Source organism: Amblyomma mixtum, chromosome 1, assembly GCF_055824585.1.
Source record: "Amblyomma mixtum isolate Tamu chromosome 1, ASM5582458v1, whole genome shotgun sequence".
NCBI lineage: Eukaryota > Metazoa > Arthropoda > Arachnida > Ixodida > Ixodidae > Amblyomma > Amblyomma mixtum.
This window is the reverse complement of record NC_143012.1, coordinates 314,465,278-314,490,105: the sequence shown is the minus strand read 5'-3', so window position 1 is coordinate 314,490,105 and position 24,828 is coordinate 314,465,278. Positions and strand designations below refer to the sequence as shown.

Genomic DNA, 24,828 nt, shown 5'->3' with positions numbered 1-24,828 from the left:
AAGCCTCTTTTTATTACACAATACTTCTGGTTCAGTAAAGAGAACTTGGAGAGCTAATTTCAATGGTACCAATATGATTGTTCTGACCTTAACAGATCCTGAGAAAACGGGTCACATACATACGCTAAAATAAATGGGAGGTATAGGGCCTACCCTGTCCCCTTAAGTCTCTTCAGCACTTCTCTGCCTGCATGGGTAGCTGTGGGGCAAATTTTCTGGGCAGTGAGGTGGGCTTCTATATATTCGTCCAGTGTGTGATGCACTCTTAGATTACAAGAATAATTCCGACACTGAAATCAGGAGACTCACCTTCCCCGTCTAACTACCCGCCCGCGTGCAAATCAACATGGCTTCCGAAATGGTCTATGAACTGTCACCCAGCTTGCAGAAACTCTACACGACCTATCTCAAACCAAGAATAACCAATGAGAGATGGATAATTTTGAGGGAATTTCTGAAAACCTTTCGATCGGGTTTCCCATGTCTGCTTGGCAATGGCCCTCTCACTCACTGGATCGGTGATTTTATGTCAAACCACTATCAATGTGTGGAATTAGTGACCATTTTTCTGACACTCCTCCTGTTCTGTCTGGCTATCCACACGGCGCTGTTCAGGCTCCACTGCTGTTCTTATTGTACAATGATGATATAACAAAGACTATAAATGTCGTCATTCACCTCTTTGCAGATGACTGCAAACTTCATCATTCTGTAAGAAGCCATGAGGACGAAGTAAAACTTAACCATTATTTAAATAAAGTGGTGCGGTGGTGTGCAGACTGGTGAATCGTGAGTAACACTAAGAAACAGTTTACATGTTTCTTACAGACAAAGAAATCAAGACTTCGTTTTCCCTATGGTTTTCATGAAAAGAAAAGCTGCCGAGTACAAATACCTGGATTTAGTGATTTCTTCTTATCTCGGCTAGAAAGCACATACACAGCATGCAGCGAAAAAGCTTTAAATTATTCTTTCTCAAATGTATCCTATCCCGTTCTACCATCTAAACAGATTCTATGTATTAAGTTAATGACATTCCCAACATTTTATTATACCTACTGACACCCACAAACAAAATATCACCAAAAAAGTGCGTGGCTGCTAACACACAACTCAGCGGAAAAACTCAAGGGCAACTAGGGGCCTTATGCACTGTAAGCACATTTTTAATCTTGCTGGTTTGTTTTGCTTTTTACTTACTCGACTATTAAAAATGCACCTATTCCTGTAATAATCCAGATGAAATTGACAGTATACTGAAAAAAAAAAATAAATAAAAACCACATTTACCTACTATCAGCAACGAATGAAACGCAAACAAGAAAACTCCTCGAGAGGAAATGCAAGTGATGTTAATTAATATTTCTGAAGCACAGTCTTTGTGCCTTCGAAATTAAAATAACCAGAGCTAGTATTGAGCTTCCCCTGGATAAGAGCTTCTTGTTTTGCTGTTTGTGGGTCAACTGTCTTGTTCTCATTTCGAAATATTTCTTGCTCCTAGTTTGTCTTCTGCATATTGCTAGCATTCCCAAAAAGCTTAAGACATTCAAAGGTGAAAACACACAGTTGCTACTGACTGCAAATGTTGCAAATTATTCTTTAGCCACTTGGAAAATAATCATCAGTGCATGCATGTGGCTAAGAAAGAGACTTACAGGCATCAGCAATGTCAACACAAATAAAACAGGATTAAGTACAGTGAAACAGGTACTGAAACATGTTTAATGCTGGGTTAGGAATTTTCAATGAGATGAGAAAAAAAGACGAGACTTTGCAGCCCTGGGAGCTGTCCAGCCCTGAACATCACACTTTCAGTGGTGCCATAGAGTTGTACAATTTTGTGACAGCAGTCGAGACAATCTGCTGCAACACATCATCTCCTTCACACTGAACTTCAAGGCTCCTCAGGTTAATGTGTGCACTTTTGTCATTAACAGTGACCATCATCCGCTCTCCCTTAACCACTTTACCAACAGAGTCTTCGCCAAACATTTCTGCCAATGTCTCCATGAGACATTCCGTGAAATGCATGCGGTCCACCTTTACGAGAGATGAAGGAAGGGCCTTGCTTGGAACATTCGAGCACTGTGCACGCAGAACAACTGTGATGACAGCATCAGCAAAGAGGTCGTTGACAGGACTGGAGTTCCACTCCAAAACCACCATGCTTGCTGACTCTTGCACAATCGTCACTTTTCCAAACACACGGAGCGCTTTTTTTGGGCCCTCCACGATTTCAACATCGCCGGACAGTTGATTCAGGAAGAAATGAAGCATCTGGAAAAGTGAAAGAAAATACAATCAGAACTCAGCTTGATTGAAGGACAGCTTTTTTTTCTACAGTCTCTCCATCTGCAATTTTTTTCCCACAAAATGGCAAATAAACCATTTCAAAATCAATTTCCAATTTTGATGGCATTCCCATCAACTTACAAGAAAATGTGCATTTCACTTTAATGGCAGAAACAGTCCTGCAAGAGACACATTCTGAACTAGTTCTAACCACATTGTGAATAAATAGGAATCTTCTTCATAACATAAACAAGTGAAAATGGATGAATCCGTAAATCCACTTCAAAATAAGAAGGTAAGGAGAATTATTACTTGACCATGCACTTGACACTAGAAATGGCATTAAGTAGCTCAAAACGTTCACACTTACAAGGTTAATTACAGACCACACCTTCCTTTGCAGTTCACATTATGCTCCTCTGTTATGTGCAGACTCACCAACCAAGCTTTTTAACCTTGACAAGAAGTTTCACATTTGTGGTAATTTATGAAAAAACTAAATTCATTTTAATGTGAGTACGATAAGGAGCTCGTGTCACAGAAAAGTCGGCATTGGTGGCGTTGGGATGCCAAAATCCTGACCGGTCTGTCACAGCCACATGACCCTCAACGGATTATCAGACAATCCACAACATTCACGTGAAACATGACATCACGCATCGAATGAAAGTGATTAAAACATGACATGTAATGCAAATTAAAACCCGCGGCATGTGTCAAATCATTTAACTTTATAAAGTACTTCATATGGCTTAAAGAAAAATTTTAAGAATTTTAGGCGGGATTCGGTTGCGAGCCAGACATGCTACAGACTAGGCCATGCAAGACACACTTGCACGGCCTGAGAACAAGCACGAGTTTATATGTATGTCTTGTGGTCTTTCAAGTAAAGTGGTATCTTATGACCGTATGCTAATGCGTATGTGTGTACTTGGAGAGGACTACAGGTCGGTACCACAATGTACCAAGGAGGAGCTTACGTGTACCCCTAATTTTTCTTCACACGCACACAGAACTGGTGGTTCCTGTTGTTTGCACACTGCCTTCTCACAAACCGTGTGTACAGAAAAAAACATCTACATGCTAATAGCGAGCATGCCAGGCCGTGACCAATGTTTGCTTTGATATTAACATACAATGCATACCGGAAAACAAGTGCAGGTGCTGTCAAAGCAGCATATACACTACTAATCATAGGCACAGTTCTGTGCATTTTCTAAACGCAAAAGTGGGTGTGCAGAGAATTTATGATGGAGAGAAGAGTGAACAATGCTTGAAGCAATGTTACTAATTGTCAGCAAACTGCACCATGTTACGCAGTAATAAAATGAAAATAATTCAACGAATGGGCAAGCCACTGGTGATGTCTTTAAAAGCCACACGAGAACCCTGAAGCAGTGTTCTAAGAATACAATCAAACAAATACAGTAAACTGCATTTGCATGCATCTGTGCAAAACAAAATAGCTAAATGTTCACCGACAATGTCCACAAAAATATGAAATGAGGTTTATAGAGTGTTGGGAGCATCAGAGATGGCTCCAATTAGTGAACTTCTAAGACGAATAAGCTTTTCCCATCAGGGCTCTCGTAGCAGTCTAACACCCTGTGGCAAGAGCTCATGGTAACATGCACTACTAGAGCAATGAGATCAGAAAACTAAAAGATTTTTTTTGCAAGATTTTTATGCATTTTGAAATTTCATGTGCTACTCAACCTGAGCTTGAAAGAATAGTGGCAAAAATTTTAGTTCCACTTGTGACTTTATATAGAGCCACTAACATGGTATGCGACATCATCTGCTCCAGTTCAATAAGTATTATCTAATGTTGCATGGCACTATGGTACTGTGCACAAAGCTGGTGATAATATGGACCTGCAATCATCCATTGGCAGTGCTGAATGGTACTTCACCACTCCTTGCTCAATGCCATAAAGGCTCACAGGTGTCACACTATACATCAAGTAAAACTGTTTCCTCGTGTTCTTAACGGCCTGAGTTGCATCACTTCTGAGTTTGCCACACACTAGCGCTACACTCACTGTTAAAGGGACCGACACCAGAACAAATCATTTTATGAGATCATGGTGGAAATGCAGAGATCTTGCCTAGCGCCGACACAGCCAGGCAATATATTACTCGTTAAACAACAAAATCTAGTTTCAGCTCAGCACAATTCAGCAAAACTAGTTAAAGCGATATTTTGTCGTGAAACTCTGGTCCTATCAGCACTACAGTACTGCATATCAGTACATGTAAGCTATGTCCTGTGTCAACACACTTTGCAGTGCGTTGCCTGATGCAATGTAAGTTCACACTGAAAAACAGCACCACCTTCATTTCAACAAGCAGAATAATGAAACAGCAACACTTTCAAAGCAGGGCAACACACAGTCATGCACATATTTGCATAACTGTCCTGAAGGAACGTGCAAGTTGACAGCTGCACAGTTCCATAAAAGGTTGCTTTTCTGCTGCATTTAATTTTCGTTCCTCAATTTGCCAGCGTGCAGTCACTTCTGCACTCTCTTACTAGCACCGGTATACAAAAAAATGGTTCTGTTTATCAATATAAAAATTGATTAAAATATCTACTCACTTTTTTCTATAATCCCATCCCTTATGCGACATTGAACACGTGCCTCAAAGCAAACAAACTGAATTTAAAGGCCTACTAACAAAAATGCTGCAGGAGCAGCCCATTTTGATACAATGCTTTGCACTGTGTCAAAATGATTATGGCCCTTAAAAGTATGTCATTAGTCCCTTTAATATACTGTGGTGATCCTCTGGATGTGCACAGGCTGGACCACATAGGGCCTGTTTTCCTTTATGTGCCAATACTCTGTTGAGACACCAGACTAAGGTAAGGAAAGTCACGTCACTGCACCCCGGCGGTCTACATACCCAATGCCTACAGAGTTATGTACAGTCTTTGTCAATGCGTAGAACCCAGGGAGTATGCTTTTAAGCCGTATAGTAGGGCTCCTGTAGCATTCGTGGAAGTCCCACCCGGTGGAGAGGGCAGAAACAAAAATCTTCTTATCCTCAGGAGGTTTTGATAACTAGGTATGCATTACAAGCCACACAGTGCGGCTCAGAAGCAAACCGCCTGGGCTATAAACTTTTCACAGAGGGGGTACATTTAGTACTTCGTAACTGGATTTTCACACTGCCAAAGCAAAAGTGGGTGGAGAGTAGGCCCTGGATTTTCCAGTGTTTATATTTTTTTTAAATCAGCAGATGTTATCGGCATTTATTTCTTTAAAAAAATAATTAACGCTGTTTCACGGCTAGTTGCATAGAGAAAACACTAAATGCAGCAATTATTGGTGAAAAAATTAACGTGCTCCACTTTTACTGACCTCATTAGTGCAAACACTATTCACAGATGGTCTTAGTAGATACATGCAAACTTAGACACTAATCAGCCTTGCCTTGCATGTTCCTTTATGATGACAGAACAAATTTCGAAATTGCTTGTTCAGCATTAGCATGTGAGAAAGGAAACCCTAAAGCGTCAAACAATGCCCCCGACAAGACAGGTCAGTTGCAAAGGCAAGAGAGAACCAAGCGCTTGGGTAATGGACAGGATACGATATACGTAGCTGCAGCAGGCCCAGTGAATGGGATAGCCGCAATATTGACGGACACCCGAAGGCTCTCCCATTATGAGCAAAATAATCAGAGCGCAGAATTCTACACAGGCGGAACAGGCAGCCATAGCCCTTGCCATCTGCTGGAACCGGAATACAATAGTGATGCCCAACTCTAAAACAGCAGTGCGGAATTTCATCAGAGGGCAAGTAAGCGAGCCCTCCTGGAACATACTAAAAGAAGCAGAACCGAAGAACGTAGTGGTCCTCTAGATTCCTGGGCACATGAACACGCCTGGAAATGAGGCAGCTGCCTCTGAGGCTCGAGCCACACTTTTCCAAGCCCTGAGTACACAGCCGCCATACTCTCCTGACAATCCGTCCAACCCGCTACTAAGCTACGCGGACATCACAGAGTACTTTACAATGAACAGAAAAGTTTTTCCACACCTAGCAAGAATGTCAATACGGGAGAAGAACACATAATTAGGAGAATACAATTTAACACTCTGCCCGATCCAATTCAGTCCCTTTGGTATCCCAACATACAAATGGTATCCCAACATACATGATCCGGCCTTCCCCTTATGCGGGAAACCGGGTATAATGTTTCATATGACATGGCTATACCAAAAAAACTCCAACTCAGAACAAACATTCGACACAACCTATGAGCATCGGGGTGTGCAAACATTCCACTGTCCAGAAGAACCTGGTGGAAATGGGACGAGCAGCGCTTCAGGCCACTGGGCTCACGGACGGAAACCAACCAACTTTTAAGTTCTCAATAAATGTTTTTCCTGCCCCTACAAAACAATGCAGCGTTGACAACAAAACTGACCGTGTACTGGTGGTATTGGAACTCTGACGAGTTCCGTTAGACTGAATTCTTCCCGTACTACAAGCCTGTAGATCAATTCACACTGCGTGAATTCATCCGCAGCTCTGCTTAGACACACAGGTCAACTTTTTGGACATAGAACCAGAAAGAATAATCCATGAATTATAATATGTTCAAGATTTTTGGCTGGATGGTCTGGAACCAAATGTATTCAAGCACCTTGCAATATGCTTCCCCGAGGGTTTCGGCTACCATGTTCATTAGGCTAATATCCACGCTTCCATATACTCTGTTGCAGGTACCCGACTCCACTTCTCAAGCAAGGCACAAAGTTTCACACTAAGGACGGGTGGTCCCCAGCCAGCATGAACACACATCAAAACCAGCATTTTTCAGTTTTTTTTTTTCCGAGAAGTCTTCCATGAGGCATAAGTTGAGAAAGGGAAAGTGAAATGTAGGATATAGAAAGTTAAAAGAAGAGGTGGAGATCAGTTTCAGCGAGGTAGTCACATTTTTTGCCTGAGGATGTTTATAGGTGTTCAGCAAGGTAAGTTGTTGGGCGAGTTGGTTCCGATATTCCATGACTACAGCGCAACGAACGGGACAAGAAGGACACAGGCAGGGACACACAGCGGTGCAATGTCCCTGCCTGTGTCCTTCTTGTCCCATTCGTTGTGCTGCAGTCATGGAGTATAGGTGTTCATCGCTTTAAACCTTAAAGGCCACACCTTAAAGTCCACTGCCTAACTGTGACAGAAGTCATAATGAAGAGCCCTAGGAGTTTCTCGGCTTCCCAGTGTTATTTGATGCATGCGAAAATTTGAGCACCTAGTCCCTTTTGCACTCCACCTTTATTAAATGCAGTAGCCATGATCAGAATGAAATCCGCTAGTTCACAATAAATAGTCTAATACCAACAACAGTGTCACAGCAGCGGGTTAGTTTTTCATACAGCGTTCGAAAGGTAAGCTTGCTCTCTACTCACAGTAGCGGGTTAGTTTCTCTTATAGCGTTCGAAAGGTGAGCTTGTTCTCTACAAAAGTGTTCCGAACAATCCATTTAACATACAAGGTTTTCAGTATTTCTTGGCCCACTTTGCATAATGAACAGTTGCCGCACCAGTAGGTATCTGCTATGCTTGTGGAATTTATTATGCTTCAGATAATGAGAGAGTCACCTCCTTTCTGTAGACATGTGGAGCTGTAAGCAAGCAGTAAAGTCCCTTTACAGCATTTTCTGTCAACTACACCTCTTTCATGACGCTTCCTCCTCGCATAGACTCCCGGCTTCCCGTGCTGAGTGAAAGCGCTGCCATTTTGTGTTCGTGGGGATAGTTAGCAGCAGAGCTGGTTAGTTTCCTAAATCAAGCTTAAAGTAAGTTGGCTCAATTGCTAGAAGCCGAGAAACACCGTAGCAGTGCAACGACACAAGATTTGCTAGACTATTGATGCACGCTGCACAGAGGCATCCGAGGCCTACTGAGGCACTGAAACAAGCGAAAAAAAATGGACGGTGACTACAGATAGCAGCCAGAAATCGGAATCGGAAAAGCCATATGTGGATGCAGAAAGAAGGTGCCAAACAGCAATCTTCAAAAAATAATGCTGCTTAAAAAAGCGTCAAAGTCAACAGAACGGTTTAATATGCTGAAGAGCCCCACAGCACAGCATACTATACCTCCCAATCGTGCAGAGTGGTTTGGAGCTTTGAAAAGCACTGTACAAATAATTGCTGCCATCAGCACAAGAGCAATAGCCATGCAGTTTGTGCATTCTACAGCTTGCTTCCTCTCAACTTACTGGAGATGCTGGTTAAAGTTGTGCTGACAGACAGACAAGTTTATGCACTTGCAGCACTGTATAAACATCACACCCCTTTTCTCCTCAGAGGACTTTCCTCCACCTTATCTCTGTTTTTCCCTCATGCATGACAAAAATAGTTCAAACCCAGCTTTTTATGCAGCTTTACAATGGTTCGAAGAGCAATTCATGTGTTTTCTGATCGCAAGTCCCCTCTGGAGCACACATATAAAGCATTTCACACATTAAACATGGCACATGAAGCTCCGAGCATAGTCAATAATAACTTTTGTGCAGTTGCTAAGATTAATACTTGGTGCACAAGGCTGACATCACTGCATAAAAAAAAACTTCCTGGAACAACTAGGTCACCACATGACACCTGAGTATGCAAATGACTGATGGTAGGCAATGTATGAGCATTCACAACCTTCAGAAGAAAGCTACTGAAAGTCTGGCTCCCAATGCCATTCAAAATACCAAAGGCCCATTCATTTGCATAAAAAAATAAAACACTGATAGGAAACAGAACTTGTTAAGCCACAGCTTAAAGGTTGGCCTAAGTATTCTGAAAGTCTGGCTTGGCACCAAGCACACGTAGAAAAAGAGGAAACACTGATGTACCTGGAAAGATCCCGTGTAGCTGATGCTCATTCGCTGCCCCACAGTGCTCATGACCATGTCTGTGTACTTTCCCAGGTCCCCTGGAGCTAGCAAGTGGTAACTGAAGTTACGCTTCACCAGCACACCCGATAGTTGATGTCCAGGCTCAGGTGGCTGTACTGCAAGTGAGCCCATGACTTTGGCCGTCTTCTCGCCACGGAAGTGCAACTCAACCGCCTGTGTGTTGCGTGGGTTGTGCACTTCGATGCGTGCCTCCAGGTCGTCTTCATACTCACGCACAATGGCTGCCTTGAGGCGCCCCATCTCATTCTGCTCACCGTGCACCAGGACAATATGTGGCGGCTTCAGCGTCCGAATAAACTCACTCGTTTGCTGGTAATCCGTGTGTGCCGAGAAAGAGATGTAGTCAACACTCATCTTGAGCGGCAGCTTCTGGCCAACCATTGTAGTAATCTCCTCGGGTTCTGAGAGTATAGTTTTGGCTAGCGTTCCTTCAACACAGTAGCCTGCAATGATCACACCGTTTTTCGGGTCTGTACACCAGCTCTCGAACAGCTCTCGCGATAAGCCACTTTGCATCATGCCCGGACTAGCCATTACAACACACGGACCAATGTCTTCAAAGTGCTCGATGCTTTTCAGGTTCGAAATGTGCTTGAAAACAAACGGATTGTTAATTGTTATTTGGCGTCGGATCCGCTCGTTCATGGCATTCACGTATGTTTGGTAGACGGCCATGCATTTCTTGGCCAGCGACGATGCGTAGTAAATCGGAATGTCGTGAAGCTCTGGGTGGTTGGACCAGTACTCGTCTAAAATGAGAAGTAGCTCCTGTGCTCGGCCCAGGGCGAAAACGGGAATGAGGCAGCGGCCGCCGCGGTTGACGATGTCGTGCACGAGTCCCGTGAATCGGGCCTCTCGCTCTTCGCGCTTCTCGTGAATGTGAGTGCCGTACGTGGACTCGATGATGAGCACGTCGGGGTGGATGTTGGGAATTTCGGCAGCCATCAAATGTCGATCTTCCTGCCGCGAGAAGTCGCCCGTGTACAGCACTTTGACTCCGGCTATCTCGATCATGAACATCGCGGCGCCCAGAACATGGCCAGCATTGTAGCACCAAAATCGAATCCCGTTCACCTCCTTCTCTTCGTGGAAGTTTATGGTTTCTATCTTTTCCATGCTCGATTCGAGATCAGCTTCTGTGTAGAGCATCTGTTCTGTGCCGATGTTACTAACTTTGATGTAATCTGCCAACAACCAGCGGTAAATGGCCTTAGTGGCATGTGTCATAAAACACCGACCTTTGAACGTGGTCTTCTGCAGAAACCAAGGAAGGGCACCACAGTGATCCAAGTGAAAATGGCTCACAAGCAACAGGTCAATTTCATCGGCTTCAATGAGATCGACGTAAGGCAAAGCGTCTAGGCCTGACATGCCGGGGTGTATACCGCAGTCCAGCATTATACGTTTGCCCTTAAACTCAAGCATAATGCACGACCTCCCTACTTCTTGGCCGGCACCAAGCGGTCGTATTAACAGTAAGTCATTTTCCTCAGCAGGGACTTGAGAATCTGCTTTTCTCTTCGGGCTATCGCCCGGCGCTTCCATAGCAGCTGCCATCTTTAAACAAAACGGAACCGCGTGCATCCGTCATGCGCTCGTCGCCCCACACCCAGACGACGGGTAGTAAAAGAACTACTTGTTTTTCCAGTTTCGGTTTCAGTCTTTTTGTATGGAATCACGATCATGTCGAAAGAATAACAGTCTTGTAGACCCAAAAATTGTGTCTATTTAATCTATATTGTCCGCCATTATGCAAGGAAGCAGACCTTAATCATAGAATGCTCTTTTTCGAACGCATTTTTTCCTTCGCGATTCATTATTACGGACGACTCGCTGAAACCACTTGTAGGTTATGCATGCAAACCTGCTCATTTTAAAAATCGCAGATTTAAACATTTAGCTTACTTGTACGTTGGCAGTCTTATTCTCATTTTTGATGCATTTGTATACGGACATCAGTATATATGAAATACAGGAACGCAGTACGATGAAACAAATGACTTTGATCTTATCTGGACGAATATCACGTGAGGAGAGCGATTTGAAAAGTCAGAAACATTTTGAAATAAATATTTTTACGGTTATTATGCAATCTCAAACTGTTCTCAAGTAGCGCCGAACATTACAGTAGTGCTATAAAATGTTTTGCAAGTTGCGGTAATGCTGTACATGTTCCATATTGTAATATTACATTAACGTACAAGTCCTCTTATTGAAACGTTGGCAAGCATTCTGAGGCTTGCCCCACCTTTGTTCAATTTGTGAACATTTATTTATTATTTATATATTTATTCAATAAACCCCTAAAGGCCCTCAATCGAGGGTATTACATAGGGGGGAGCAATGACACACAAAGCAAAATAATATTGAGCAAGCGCCAATGTGCAATACATAAGAACAGAAAGCACATGTAGAAAACAAAAGAAATAAACAAAAACCTGTAGTATACATTGTAATTTACACGAAAAAAAGAACAGATAGTGTTTTAGAGGCATAACAACCGCAGGAACAAAACAAAATAACAAAAAAGCTGAATGCAGCATGTGGTACAATCAATTAGTGAAGCTAAACAGACATTTGGGTAAGAAGGTCCTGAAACTTATTAAGATCCTGTTCAGAAGCGATGTGTGATGGAAGATTATTCCAGTCGACTATAGTACGTGGTATGAAAGAGTTAGCAAACGAAGAAGTGTGGCATGATATGCGTTTAACTTTCAGCGGGTGGTCGCGACGTGGAAAAAAAGATTCAGGTGATTGAAAAAAATCGTCATGGAGCAGAACATGATGGTAAAGTTTATGGAAAAGGGTCAAGCGTGATAGTTTGCGGCGATGTGATAACGTATCAAGTTCGGCGCGAGCCTTTAGTGCGGTGACGCTAGTATGACGAGAATAATCAGAAAAGATGAATCTAACGGCACGGTTTTGCAAAGATTCGAAGTCATCAATAAGGTATGCTTGATCCGGGTCCCAGATGGCCGACGCATATTCGATTTTAGGCCGTATTAAGGTAACATATGCTAGTTTTTTCAGGTGGAAAGGCGCTTGTTTAAGGTTACGTTTTAGAAGACCCAGAGAGCGGTTAGCAGCTGCAAGAATATGGCTAAGATGGTAATTCCATGTTAAATTAGACTGAAGGTGTAGTCCCAAATACTTGTAGGAAGTAGAAAGTTCAACCGGGTTATTAAGGAGAGTGTAAGATGTTGGGATGCGACAAGACTTGCGAGTGAAAGAGACAAGTTTAGTTTTAGAGGAATTAAGGGTCATTAACCAAGAACACCACTTACTAATGGAATCTAAATCAGTTTGCAAAGATTGGCGGTCAGAGTCGTTAGAAATGCTACGGTATATAGCACAATCATCAGCGAATAATCTGATTTTGGATGATACGCAGGCGGGTAAGTCATTTATGAAGATTAGAAAAAGTAAAGGACCCAAAACGCTACCCTGGGGAACACCGGAAGAAACGGGTGAGGAGGACGAAAGATGATTATTGACAGAAATGAACTGAGATCGGCATGCAAGAAAAGCTTTAACCCAGACAATAACATCGGAATGAATGTTCAAGTGGGTTAGTTTGAGCAAAAGTCTGTAATGGGGGACCCGGTCAAATGCTTTAGAAAAGTCAAGGAATAGCGCATCGACTTGTTTGCCTGCGTCTATTGATGAAAAGAGGTCGTAAGTGAAGCCGGAAAGTTGAGTGTCACATGAGAAACCCCTTCGAAATCCATGCTGGTATTTGAATATGATGTTGTGGTGCTCAAGATAGCTGATAATATTAGTGTAAACAACATGTTCCATTAGCTTAGATATGGAGCTAGTTAAGGATATTGGACGATAGTTGAGAGGATTAGAGTGGTCACCAGATTTGAATATGGGTATTATTTTAGCTACGCGCCAATCGCTAGGAATCGATCCAGATGATAATGACTGAGAAAAGAGTGATGACAATACTGGGTAAATGCTCTCAGAAATGTTTTTAAGAATCTTGTTGTTAAAGCCCAGAGGATCAGAGCTAGAAGTTAGTTTAACATTATTCAGGAGGGATTTAATTCTTTCGTCATTAATAACTAATTGGGGCATAGAAACCTCAAGAAATTGATCTAGGATGGGAGCTGTAGCGATGTCTTCTAAAGTAAATACGGATGAAAATGCTGAAAGAAACATCTGAGCACATTCGGATGCAGGAATTGGAGTGTTATTCGAGTCAGTAAGGATAATGTCATCAGAGCAGCGGGGATTAATAACGCGCCAGAATCTACGTGGGTTATTGGTGATGATTGTTGGCAAAACATTGCTGAAGAATTCCCTGCGGGTTTTTTTTAGTAATACTTGGTATTCTTTATCGCTTTGCTTATACCTTTCAAGGGAATGAGAAGTTCGATGCGCTTTGGCTTGTCTGTACAGACGTTTTTTCTTATTATTAGCTCTACGAAGCCTGAGATCAAACCACGGTACACTTGGGTTGCACTTTATCGATATAAGAGGAATGCAATCATTGATGAGGTTAGTAAGTGTAGTTTTGAACAACATCCAGTTTTCCTCAACAGAATGAGAGGACCAATCAGAAAGGTATTGCACTGAGAAGGTGGTTAATTCGGAGTTCATTTTGTGAAAGTTAGCCCTGTTGTAGCATCTTATCTTTTTTGGAACAGTTGTTCTTTCGCTGAGCAGATAGTTGATGTGCCCGGTGATAATGTCGTGATCGGAAAGGCCTTCATGATGAATGATATCTGAACAAATATTTGGGTCACTGGCTAGGAAGAGGTCCAGAATGTTTGAGGAATGCACCGATGACCGAGTAGGTTGAGAGATAATTTGAGATAACGAAAAGTCGAGACACGTCTGTATGAAGGCATGGGCTTCTTTGTCACTAGGAGGGGCAGACAACATATCCCAGCTAATGTTGGGAAAATTAAAGACACCGAGAATGAATAAAATAGAATTCGGGAAACGTGCACACACTTCACCTAATATGCGATGTAATTCTTCAGCAAAACCGTCACACATGTCAGGAGGACGGTAAAATACTCCAATTATAAGGTTAGCAATGCCGCATTTCAAAAAAACAAACACACATTCAATGAAAGAGGTGACTATTACAGGTATGGCTACAATTTCCTTCTTAATTGCAATGAGGACACCGCCTCCTCTCCGGAACTTCCTATCGCAACGAAAAATATTAAAGCAGGATTCACTCAGCAGAACACTACTGTCTGGAATAGCATCGTGCAACCATGTTTCCGTTAAGGCAACAATCGAGGCAGAATTAGAGTCAATGAAGGAAGAAAGAGCAGCGGCTTTAGGAACAACGCTTCTGATGTTAGTGTAAAGAAAAGAAGTTAACTTAACTGAACGCTCGGAACAGGGTGGAAACGAAGATGAAAGAAGGGGAGTTGAAGGACCGCTTAAACGACTTCATGTACTTGTGGAACGGGAGATACAAACTGCACTGCTGCTGTTGTGATCCCACTGATATACATCTTTATTGATGTGAAGTTTGTCAAACACAAGCTTAGTTTTGTCCCCCTCTTTCTTTACTTTACAAAAATTCAGCAAGTTCCTGCGCTTTTCGCGAACGGCAGCAGAATAATCACGAGAAACACTAAAGCCCGAATCCTTTAACTTGTGCCCATTGCTGAGAACGTTTTCAATTTCTTTACTGCTGTTAAATTTAGCGATGATGGGCCGCGTCTTATCTGAGGAATGACGCCCTAGGCGATGAGCACGCTGAATTGAACCAACAGTGATTTCGAGTTCGCGACTGCAGAAATCAGTCACGAGCTGTTCAGAAGTTTCTATATAACGAAGTTTCTATGTAAGTTCTATATAACGTTAAGTTATATAGAAAACGCTATATTAATGCTTTACAGAATCACTGCTTTAATATAGTGTTCTGAACGTTATTCTAATATTAGAATCATATCTATAAAACAACATTAGAAATATATTTCGAGCAGTGATTTGCAGAACTTTTCGAACTGTTTTTACAGTAAAAATTTTTTCCAACTATCAGTGTTTTGCAACCACACCTCTCAGATAGTACTCGCCATCGATTGCGTGCACAACCCCATCATTTTATCAGAAAAGTTTGCTTACTGCGCATTCGCCACTATCACCCATGGGACATCCCTCAGTAATGGATAAGCTTGTCTCCATGATATCCGTTCGGAGGTGATTGAATACGAGTTGCACATTGTGCTGTATAGTGGAACTGAAGTGTCGCCCTCTGCTGGTTCTCGCAAAGCGTTGTAAAATATTAAGCTGTGTGGCCTCACAAATGGCAGACCTGCATGCCTGTGCAGGGCTGCTTCAACATTTTCGAGAATGCTACATTTATGTTGTTTACATGTTTCATTAATGTTCGGAGAAGGTTATTCTAGCCTTTATATGGAACATTACAAAAACCTTAGAAAAAAATGACATTAAGCGCATTGAAATAACATTTGACCATAACAAAAATGTAACTTATTGAAATGTTTCGGTGCTACCTGGAGTCATGTCGACCATAATCAAGCCCCTTCCTCCAACCACCCCCCCCCCCCCCCCCTTCCATAAAAAAAAATGCAGATAGCACTTTGAAATATGGAAGCAGTGTTTCGAGTTTCTTTCCTTACTCGGATAAACTCTTTCAATGCCTTCTCTCTCTCAAAGACCTGCACCGCTTTCTTTCCGTATCCATTTTCTGTGCACCTGCACGCCGTGCGCTTCGCCCCAAGGCCATTAAAAAGCTGGCCTCTTCAAGCGACTTTTAAGCCTGGTGGCAAAGGTCGCTTTAGCTACCTTGCAAGGCTCGGGGGTGGGGGGCAGAATTCACGCTACATTCATGCCTTGATTCAGAATATATAATGCATGGTGCATTCGAAAGCATCATTCGATGTCTCCCGCGGATTCTTTGCTCTCAATTCGCGAATTTTAATTTTTTACCCCACAGAAAGTTAGGGGCTTTGTATATAACGGATATCTACTAGTATGATTTATTTCAATAAATATCTTCGGTGTTCCACAACTCACCCCCCGTACATATAGCTACACTGATGAAAGGGCCTATCAAAGCCTCGTGAAGGCTGCACATTTATGTACGGTAAGTGGCGCGGATTCTAGTTCACTGTGCCGTCGTTTTATGCTCTGGAGGTTCTCGTGATCTCGCTGTGTTCCCAGAGGATGGAAACCTCTCTCACAGTGATGGCCCTGCCAATATGCTACTTCCAAGCGTCAGAGAATCCAATAGCCTAATATTCTATTTGATGCATTTCTTACTGTACCAATTGCCTACACTCGATAAGCAATTGGGATATTAGTCCTGCTATTAGAATTTTCGCTAGGGATACCATATGCCATGCCATGCTATCTATGCCATACCATGCTATCCATGCCATACCATGCTATCCATGCCATACCATACCACTGATACCAATCACTTGTTTTGGTTGGTTTATAGGGAAATTTAACGTCCCAGAGGGACTCAGGATATGAGGGACGCCGTAGTGCAGGGCTCCGGATAATTTCGACCACCTGGTTCTTTCATGCACTGACATGGCGCACGGTGCACGTGCTTCTAGCATTTCTCCTCCGTCGAAATGCGACCGCCGCGGCCACGATCAAACCCGCGTCTTGCGGGTCAGCAGCCGAGCACCATGACCACTGAGCCACTGCGGAGGTTGATTACTTTCCTTCAGTAAACGACAGGAAATACATGATACAAATTATTACCAACGCTTGCCTTTGTTTCAGACATTCGGCTGCTTCAATACAACAGCATCGCACCAGCAGACTCAGGTGGTTGCCGCTGCATGGGCACTATGGCCGTTCAATACCATTCAACCGGGTGCAGGCCTGGTTGCCTTATGTGTTTTATTTACATATGCTTCCTCGTCATAACGTCTTTTTTTTTTTCCTACAGCACTAGCTGTCTTTGACTAGTTCCCTGGTTTGGCATCGTCGTCGTCGGTGTCAACGCCGTCGTGCAACCCGCATGTCCCATCCCGCTTCCTCCCCAGTGTAAGGAGACTCAGAGCTAAGAGAGACTGGCTAAGCTAAGCTCTGTTTTACCTTATGTTTAAATTTCAGCGAGAGCCGTCGATCCCAGTTTAGGTACAGTATATCTATGTGATTTAAGTAACCAGTCGGATTGCCTGCCATCTCCCTTTCAAACTCGTTCGTCGCTTGTCACAAGTGCCCCCGCCATTTAGTAGTGCTGAATGGCGGCTGCTGCGGCGGCTTCTGCCTCATCCGGCTGACGCTTGCGATGTTCTCGTCGTTATGCCTACTTCCGAGCTTCATCCGTTCGCACTTTCGAGCACTTGACGACTGACAGATGGCCATTAGCAGTCGAGAAGTCTGAAGAAGTCTGTAGCGGTAGCTGTTGCTCCTCCGCTCCTCCACGATGTGACGTCACCGGCCGCCAGGACGCGCAGAGTCGCCATCTTGCGGCGCGGCGGCGAATCCTCAGTGTGGATGCCAGAGCGGCACTCATTCATGGTGACTATTGTTTGTCTCCAGTTTCAGTGCGTTCCTATTTAGTTGCCTGCCTCTTACAAAAGAAATGCGAACACGATATCACCCTGGGTTGCAAGTAAGGCAATAATTGATAGGCCACTGCCATCCCTACAGCTGCATGAAGCCGCCCAGCGATAGTATATTCTCGTCAATTATGTTTGGGATCCGATAGGTACTGATACACAAGTTAGCTTGGAGACTGCTGCCAAACAAAAGGCAATCTGAACGGGTCATTTTGTGGCCTCTATACGAATGATCAAATTGTTTGAATATTTTATTCTCACTGCGTTAATTGGTTTTGAAAGGTATACGGTCAACAGCAAATGAAACGCGAACAGCAAAATGAGACAACAGTATACCTGGCGGAAGCTTAATATATATAAAAGCAGGGCAATTTCAATTCGAAAGCGCGAAGGCTGTCCTTTAGAAGTGATAATCAACTTTTGTTGTATTTTCTCTCCAGGAGCTAATATGTTAGTGCTTCTGTGTTGGCGTTTCTGTTCACTTGTTTGCGTTTCATTTGTTGCTCGTAGTACATGTCATGCATTTATATTGTTGGTGTTAAACTTGCAGGCTACAGCCCATCCCTCACACCACAGTGATGAGCAAATTTTGCCTGAGGGTACTTCGGAAACGTTTGACGATTTACATAATGCCCAGCATTAAATGTGACCACAAATACTATACATTGTCATACTGGATAAATGTACGCCATTGTGAGCCTAGTAACAATGCTATTGGGCTAAGTACATGCTTGTGCTCTCTCACGTGCAAGCCCATTGTTTCTGACAAGTAAACATTAAGAGAAGAATATAAGCATCAAATGTGACACGTCAGTATGTAGGGCGGATATAATAGCACTGAATTTCACACTATCTGGATTCCTCTCTGCGTGGCAATTTTTACTTGGCAAATAGTAATAGATATTGATATTCGTATGAATACGAATACAATCAATTTCTTTTCGAACAACGTATTGATATTGAAGGTTTTATTTCCGGTTTCTGCTTTCTAAATACCCGACAATTATGTTTTGCAAAAGTCTGAAGTCAGTGTCCGATAATTACAGAGCTAAAGTAACCTTCCTCCCCTCGCAACTCTTTGATCAAGCCTAACCGCACTCATCTGCAGTGTTTTTCAGTGTATTAGCAGCGCGTATAATACATACCTTACACTTCAACGTAATAAAAACTTGTAGGACGCTCAAGCCTTGCCTTTAAGGGTAGAACGCGGTAGCGTTATTGGACCATCGCCGCTAACTGCGGCCGCGCAAGGGGAGGGGAGATGGCTCCGCAGATGGACTAAAGACGGACGGGATCGCATCGCCCCTCGGCGGACTCCGCGATGGATGGAAACTTTCGGCCAGACAGACGAGGCCTAATGCCAAAGTAGTATCGCATCATCACGTGGCGGCAAACTTGGCGGCTGCGTGGTGGGTTTATCCCCCTCTCTTTCCCCGATTAGTGATGCTCGAAACATATCTGACACATCGATACATAGATTTTCTGACGCTGGGAAATAGCATATGCACGGCCTCTTCATTAGCAGAATTCATATACTAATGTCCTTTGGGAACACAGTGGCATCACAAGAACACGCAAAGCATGATACCGCTACACTTACAGCGTTTAGTCATGCCGCCTTCACTGGGTCATATGCATTGGTGGTGCTTTGTTGAAGAGCGAAGTTATCTTAACAAGTTCCACGGCTAGGTATTAATGCGAGAGCATTAGAGTTAACGTCAAGAGCAACCCGGCGCCGCCCGGTGTCGCGAAATTCGCTGATTGGTCGAGAGAGGTATGGCGTCACAAGGTTATGTAACCTCAAAAAAGAATGACGAGCAAGGCCACGTGACTCTAAGTGTACCAGTCAGAGGCCGCTACCCAGAGAGGCAATCGAAACCGGATCGAAATCGATAATTGGTACATAGTGTATTAATAGTGATTAGCAGACAGATTAAGATGGATTAAAGTGGATTAGTAGATTGATTGAAAAAGAATGGACATATGTGAAATGTAATGTTATAGCATTCCGCTCTTACGGTGACTTAAGCTTCCCCATAGTTTTTTGGTTATGCATCGTGTGAAACTGACGAAGTTTGCCTGTGCGGATCTGTTAATTGAAGACCGCCGTCTTAACTGGTGACGCCAAAGAAGTTAGTGTTGTTCTTGTTTCAAACTCCGCATGTTGCTTCTTCTTAGACTGTATTTAATTTAATTAAAACCGATGTCAGGTTAATACAAGAATGTATTAAGCAAATACATACCTTTGTGTCCTCCTGCTTCGTCCGTCGTCTTGTTAGCGCTGTACCCTCCCACGATGTATTATTGCAAACTCGCCCAGCTATCCATCCTTCTTCAGTGCAAATACAAACTTACATTAGAACTCTCGCTTGAGCTGGTCTCCAGCCTGCGGCGCAGGCCAACTTGGGTAACCGAATCAAAACCGGAGTCTCTGACTAAGAGCGTGATGCAGGGTATACTACCTTTCAGCCACTAATTGGCCCAGTCATTCATTTGCTGCTGCAGCAATTCCTGATATTGTGCGAATACTTTCGCGAACCAGCTAGCACCGATCACTCGTCGCACCCTTAGGGTAAGCGCCTGTATTTCTTCTTTCTATAATCCATTTTCGCAATTTGATCCCAAGCTGAAACTATACATTAAGGATAATAGGAAAGATTCAAGGACATATATCTCACATATATATCTCGTATAATACACATATCTCACCCGGCGATGATTTATTAATGTCCATTAAGCATTTAAGAAAACCACTATTTCTGGCATTTGAATTTGTGATGGAAATACGTGGGCGCAAACTAAACGAGGCACAAAAAAAAAAAGAAGACACTATAGGACACGCGTGTCCTGTGTCTTCTTTTTTTTTTTGTGCCTCGTTTAGCTTGCGCCTACGTATTTCCATCATGAATGGCCTCCAACTAGCCCAACTTTCCATCTTATTTGCCTCTGCTTTACAAATAATAATGACAGAAATTACGTTGCCACAACGAAAAGAATCTTCGATTCTGCTGATGCCTATAAGAAGCTTTATAGCCACTTGGACAACCAAATCGAAATTGTCATTCTTAATTATTAGTGATTTTGAGGGAAGGAAATGGGGCAGTAACTGGCTCACTTCTCGGTGGATGCCTAAACCCCGCTGTTAGGGAAGAAGTGATAGAAGAAGCAAATGAAGATGAAAGAGAGGAAGAAGGCTCCGCATTAGTTGCGACCAGCGGGGGATCTCTAACGTGCACTGACATCGCACAGCACACTGGGGTCTTTTGCATTCTGCCTGCATCGAAACGCGGCCGCCGGGGCCGAGTTTCCAACACAGGTTTCAAACACAGGACGAGCGCAATCCTGTGTGTTGTTAGCGGGACCAATGCCTCGCGAAATTCATACCGCATGCGGAAAATGAATCACATGCAGAGGTCAATGGGACTGGCCTGGTGCTGCAGCGAGTGGGCTAATGATGACGACGACGATCACAATGACTGCGAGAATTCATAATCATCATCATCATCATCCACCTAAAGTCCACCGCAGCACAAATGCACCTCCAGCTGCAACCACCTTGACCATGTGCACATAACCAAGCACTAACTCAGAAACCGGATGACTAAGTGTTCGGTGCAAGCTGACACTCGTCTGAGTCATCGGGGGAAAAAAAAGGCGAATGAAACAGGCTATCAAGCGAGAATAAAATGGAAGCAGTATTGTGGGCGATGAAGGAACAGTTGAAAAATTGACATTTCAGATTGTGTAGGACCAGCAGATGTCTTAAATGCAGCAGTTCTCATGGAGTACCTTTGCTGTGAACTTTTTCTGCTGCATGAAATTCGGGATGCGCACGACGTCTAATTACTTGCGCGCTGAAAGCGACAGCGGCTGCACCATCTCTTGGCGGCGCCACTACTAATGCGCACGAGTGTGGCATATTCAAAACAGATCTCGAGCAAGCAGCCAACAGCACTTTGCTGATTCGGTGCACGTGCAATCTGTCACACATCATGTACATCACAAACTGCTCTTGTGTTTTCTCTCTCGAAGGAGGCAGCAAATGAAGGAGAGAGAGAGGAAGAGGTGCTATAGTTTAAGTCTCCGCAATAGTTTCGACCACCGGGCGTTCTTTAACGTGCACTGTCATCGCACAGCACACGGGTGCAGGGCCACATTGAAACGCGGTTGTGGACCGTGAAGGTGTGAGCAGTCGCCCGGCCTCGAAACACATTAGGTCTTCTAGAAATTCCACGCGACATGCGTAAAAATGCCCAACCAGCACCAGGCAAAGGACGTGAGAATTTATTCTCTGAATGAGACAAAGAGCTCCAATCACGGCAGGTCGTCGTCGTCAGAGGTGTCATCCCCGTCGCCTTCTTCCATGAGGAGATTGAACGTCGCTCGGGCGAACTGCTCCCATTGCGTGAAGCCGTTGCGCAAATGCTCAGTGTCGAAAGGGTCGAAGACCTCGTGGTGAATGAACTCGTAGGTGTTGATGAACGTGTTGAAAAACACAGAAGCGAGTGCACATCGTTTCAGATCGGAGAGAGCAAAAATGCTCGACGACTTGGGCTTCACCAAGTCAATCATCTGCCGGCAGACGTCCGAGAACGACACCGACTCGTTCATGAGTACAGTGACTCGCTCGTACTGCTCGCAAAAGAATGTTTCGAGTTCGTACATCGTGATCTTACCATCCCCGTCGAGGTCGAGCCGGTTAAACCAGTACTCGATGCTCCTTGGATGTGACTTATCCTTCTCGGCGAGCAGGAAGACAACAAAGTCAACGTACGTCATAGCTGACGTGCTCAGCAGAGCAAACACTCGCTCGATCGCTTTGGGTACCAATGCACCTTTTTCGTAGCGTGTCAGGTCAATTCGGCTCAAAAGACGATCGTTGTCTTTATCCAGAGAGTTGAAAATTGAATGAATGACGTAGGCATCCTTGTAAGAAAATGCCCCTTCTACATCTAGGAAGTCAGTGTGAAGTTCCAGAGCATCAAGCTGCGACAGAAAATCACTGCGTCGAAGCTCGGCCATGCCGAGACGCCACGTCCATGTCTTGCCGACCTCGAAGAACAGACGGGCTACTACTGTGTCGATGTACACACTGTGTGATCTGGTTACCTGCTTTAGAAACGAGAGGCCGCTGTGCGTGTCAATCAGATCTTGGATGAGGTCCTTGAAGTCACAGGGCTGCAGGTAGGTGCGGCGGCCCTTGGTGAGGACAAACACCACCTTGGACAGCCTGTCCCTGCCGGCGACATGGTGCATCTTGCGGCAGAATTCGAGCAGAGCTTGCCTCGTCGGCGCTTTGGAGATGGCCTGGTACATGGGAAACTTGAGGTACAGTGGAAGTCTGCAGATCTTGACAATCGTCTCTAGGTCCTGGGGGTTGAGCGGGCGCCTCCCGATGCGACTAAGCTCAGCGGACACGTTGGCTACGAGGTCAGAGTCCACTTCTATGGACAGCACGCTCAGACTGGCGACCAAAGGCGTCTCCGAGCCCCTTGCACTGCCGCGATCGTCCTGGTCGCCGGTGGTCCTTTCGAGGGGGCCGCCGGCGCCATCGCTCGGGTGGGAAGCCATGCAGAATGGTGTCCGGCGGCTGCATCTCAGACGCTGTGCGTCTACCTCACGCGGGTGAGGAGCTGCGCAGAGGAGCAGACAATGACAGTTCTTCCATGAAAACTGAAAAATTAGAATCAATGAATGAGCTCTGCAAAGAGGGGAAGGGGGGGGGGGGGGGGGGGGTGAGGACTGCCTAATTCTTAGGAGGAGAAATCACCTACTGGCAGTGACGGGCTGATTATCATTTTACACTGCGTCCGAGTTCTTTGGTGCCTATGCATGCAGCCATGCATAGGCACCGAGTTTTCAGTCTGCCGGGGGGAAAGGGGGGGGAGCAGTTTGTACCCTCTTTTTCAATCGCCCTCCCCCCCTCCACCGGGCATGCTCCTTGGCAAAAAAATTTTTTGTATTTTACTCTCAGGATACAGAGTACATTACAAAGGGGAATCGCAATTCACCGCAATATAGAAGATAAAAAAGGCAAGGGGGCCAAATACTGATCCTTGAGGAACCCCAGATCCAAGTGGTACTGAGGATCAGCGTCATTGATGCTGAGAAATTCAACACGAGAAGAAGGAAATCCACGGATCCAGTTAAGAACTGCAGGGATCAATCTTCAGCACACTTAGTTCATGTAATAGCAGTGAGTTATTAACTTCATCGAATGCTTCAGCAAAGTCGAGAACTATGCAGTCTGAAGAAAAAGCGGAGTCCGAATAGAAAGGCAAGTCGTAAGTGAGGGAAAGTAGTTGAATGTCACAAGAAAAAACTTTCGGAAGCAATGATCTGTTAAAAGGAATCATCATCCTCCAGAAAATTAACAAGATGTGCAAATATATGCACCATTATTTTGCATGCTATTGATCTCAAAGATGTGGTTCAGTGGCTAGATGGATTCTGTTTATGTCCAGTTTTATGTGCTGGTGTGACCACAGCACTCTTCCAGTCTTCAGTAGTATACCAAAATGATACGATTGTGAGAATACGCATTTCATAATGATATAAATATAGCGCCCCCGCAGTCGGCGCCTATGCAGCTATGTACGCTGGCTGTCGTGTCCCTGCTTCGCGCGATTGGTCATTGCTTCCGCAGATTCCTTGTCGACAAACAACTTAAATCGGTCGATATCGTCACCGGGAAGACGCACCGCGCTTCATAAGGTTCCGCGAGCGGCGACTCGTGAATGCCGTTCGCAGGGTAACGCGGATCACGGCGCGGGGACAGCTAGCGTGAGAACGGCCGCCGCCCTTACCGTCTTGCAGCAGGCGGGAGGGCTCCGACATGGGAGGAGCATGAATGCAGTGCCGGAGAGGCGCTAGGCGAGGTCACAGCGCTGGTCCCCTGGCGTGCCTGGGGCCCAGCAGCCTAGCTGGTGCGCCCATGACGATGCGTCGCCCCAGTGACAGGCTACGACGAAGAGGAAGAAGCCGCGCCGCTATGCCTCGGCTCCTTTTTCCACTACGTGGCCTGCTGGCTACTCCTTGGTGCGCGTGCTTATGGCTGCTGCTGTTATCCAGGCATCTAGTGGCACATACTCACA

General features: G+C 44.5%; 2 protein-coding genes across 2 annotated transcripts; both read right to left on the bottom strand.

Moving 5' to 3' along the window:
• Window positions 1-1,707: 1,707 nt before the first annotated feature.
• On the bottom strand, window positions 1,708-10,803 carry Cpsf73 (cleavage and polyadenylation specificity factor 73). The gene is made up of 2 exons (XM_089567011.1): window positions 9,153-10,803; window positions 1,708-2,277 (listed from the first exon to the last, which is right to left on the bottom strand). The coding sequence occupies exons 1-2, from the start codon at window positions 10,797-10,799 to the stop codon at window positions 1,804-1,806; spliced, it is 2,121 nt and encodes a 706-aa protein (XP_089423137.1). The 5' UTR covers window positions 10,800-10,803; the 3' UTR covers window positions 1,708-1,803.
• Window positions 10,804-22,048: 11,245 nt separating this feature from the next.
• Window positions 22,049-24,571, bottom strand: LOC149372518 (serine/threonine-protein phosphatase 2A regulatory subunit B'' subunit beta-like). Its single transcript, XM_089567010.1, has 2 exons — window positions 24,541-24,571; window positions 22,049-23,367 (listed from the first exon to the last, which is right to left on the bottom strand). Exons 1-2 carry the CDS (start codon window positions 24,569-24,571, stop codon window positions 22,049-22,051), a joined length of 1,350 nt encoding a protein of 449 aa, XP_089423136.1.
• Between the last annotated feature and the right edge of the window lie 257 nt (window positions 24,572-24,828).

What these genes read in the sequence shown, in the direction of transcription:
- Cpsf73 (XM_089567011.1), bottom strand. Translation starts at nt 10,799, where the DNA reads ATGCACGCGGTTCCGTTTTGTTTAAAGATGGCAGCTGCTATGGAAGCG. An exon ending in GCTACACGGGATCTTTCCAG is followed by an intron (nt 2,278 to 9,152) that starts GTACATCAGTGT and finishes TCACTTTTCCAG; the next exon opens with ATGCTTCATTTCTTCCTGAA.
- LOC149372518 (XM_089567010.1), bottom strand. Translation starts at nt 24,571, where the DNA reads ATGTCGGAGCCCTCCCGCCTGCTGCAAGACG. An exon ending in CTCCCGCCTGCTGCAAGACG is followed by an intron (nt 23,368 to 24,540) that starts GTAAGGGCGGCG and finishes TCCTCTGCGCAG; the next exon opens with CTCCTCACCCGCGTGAGGTA.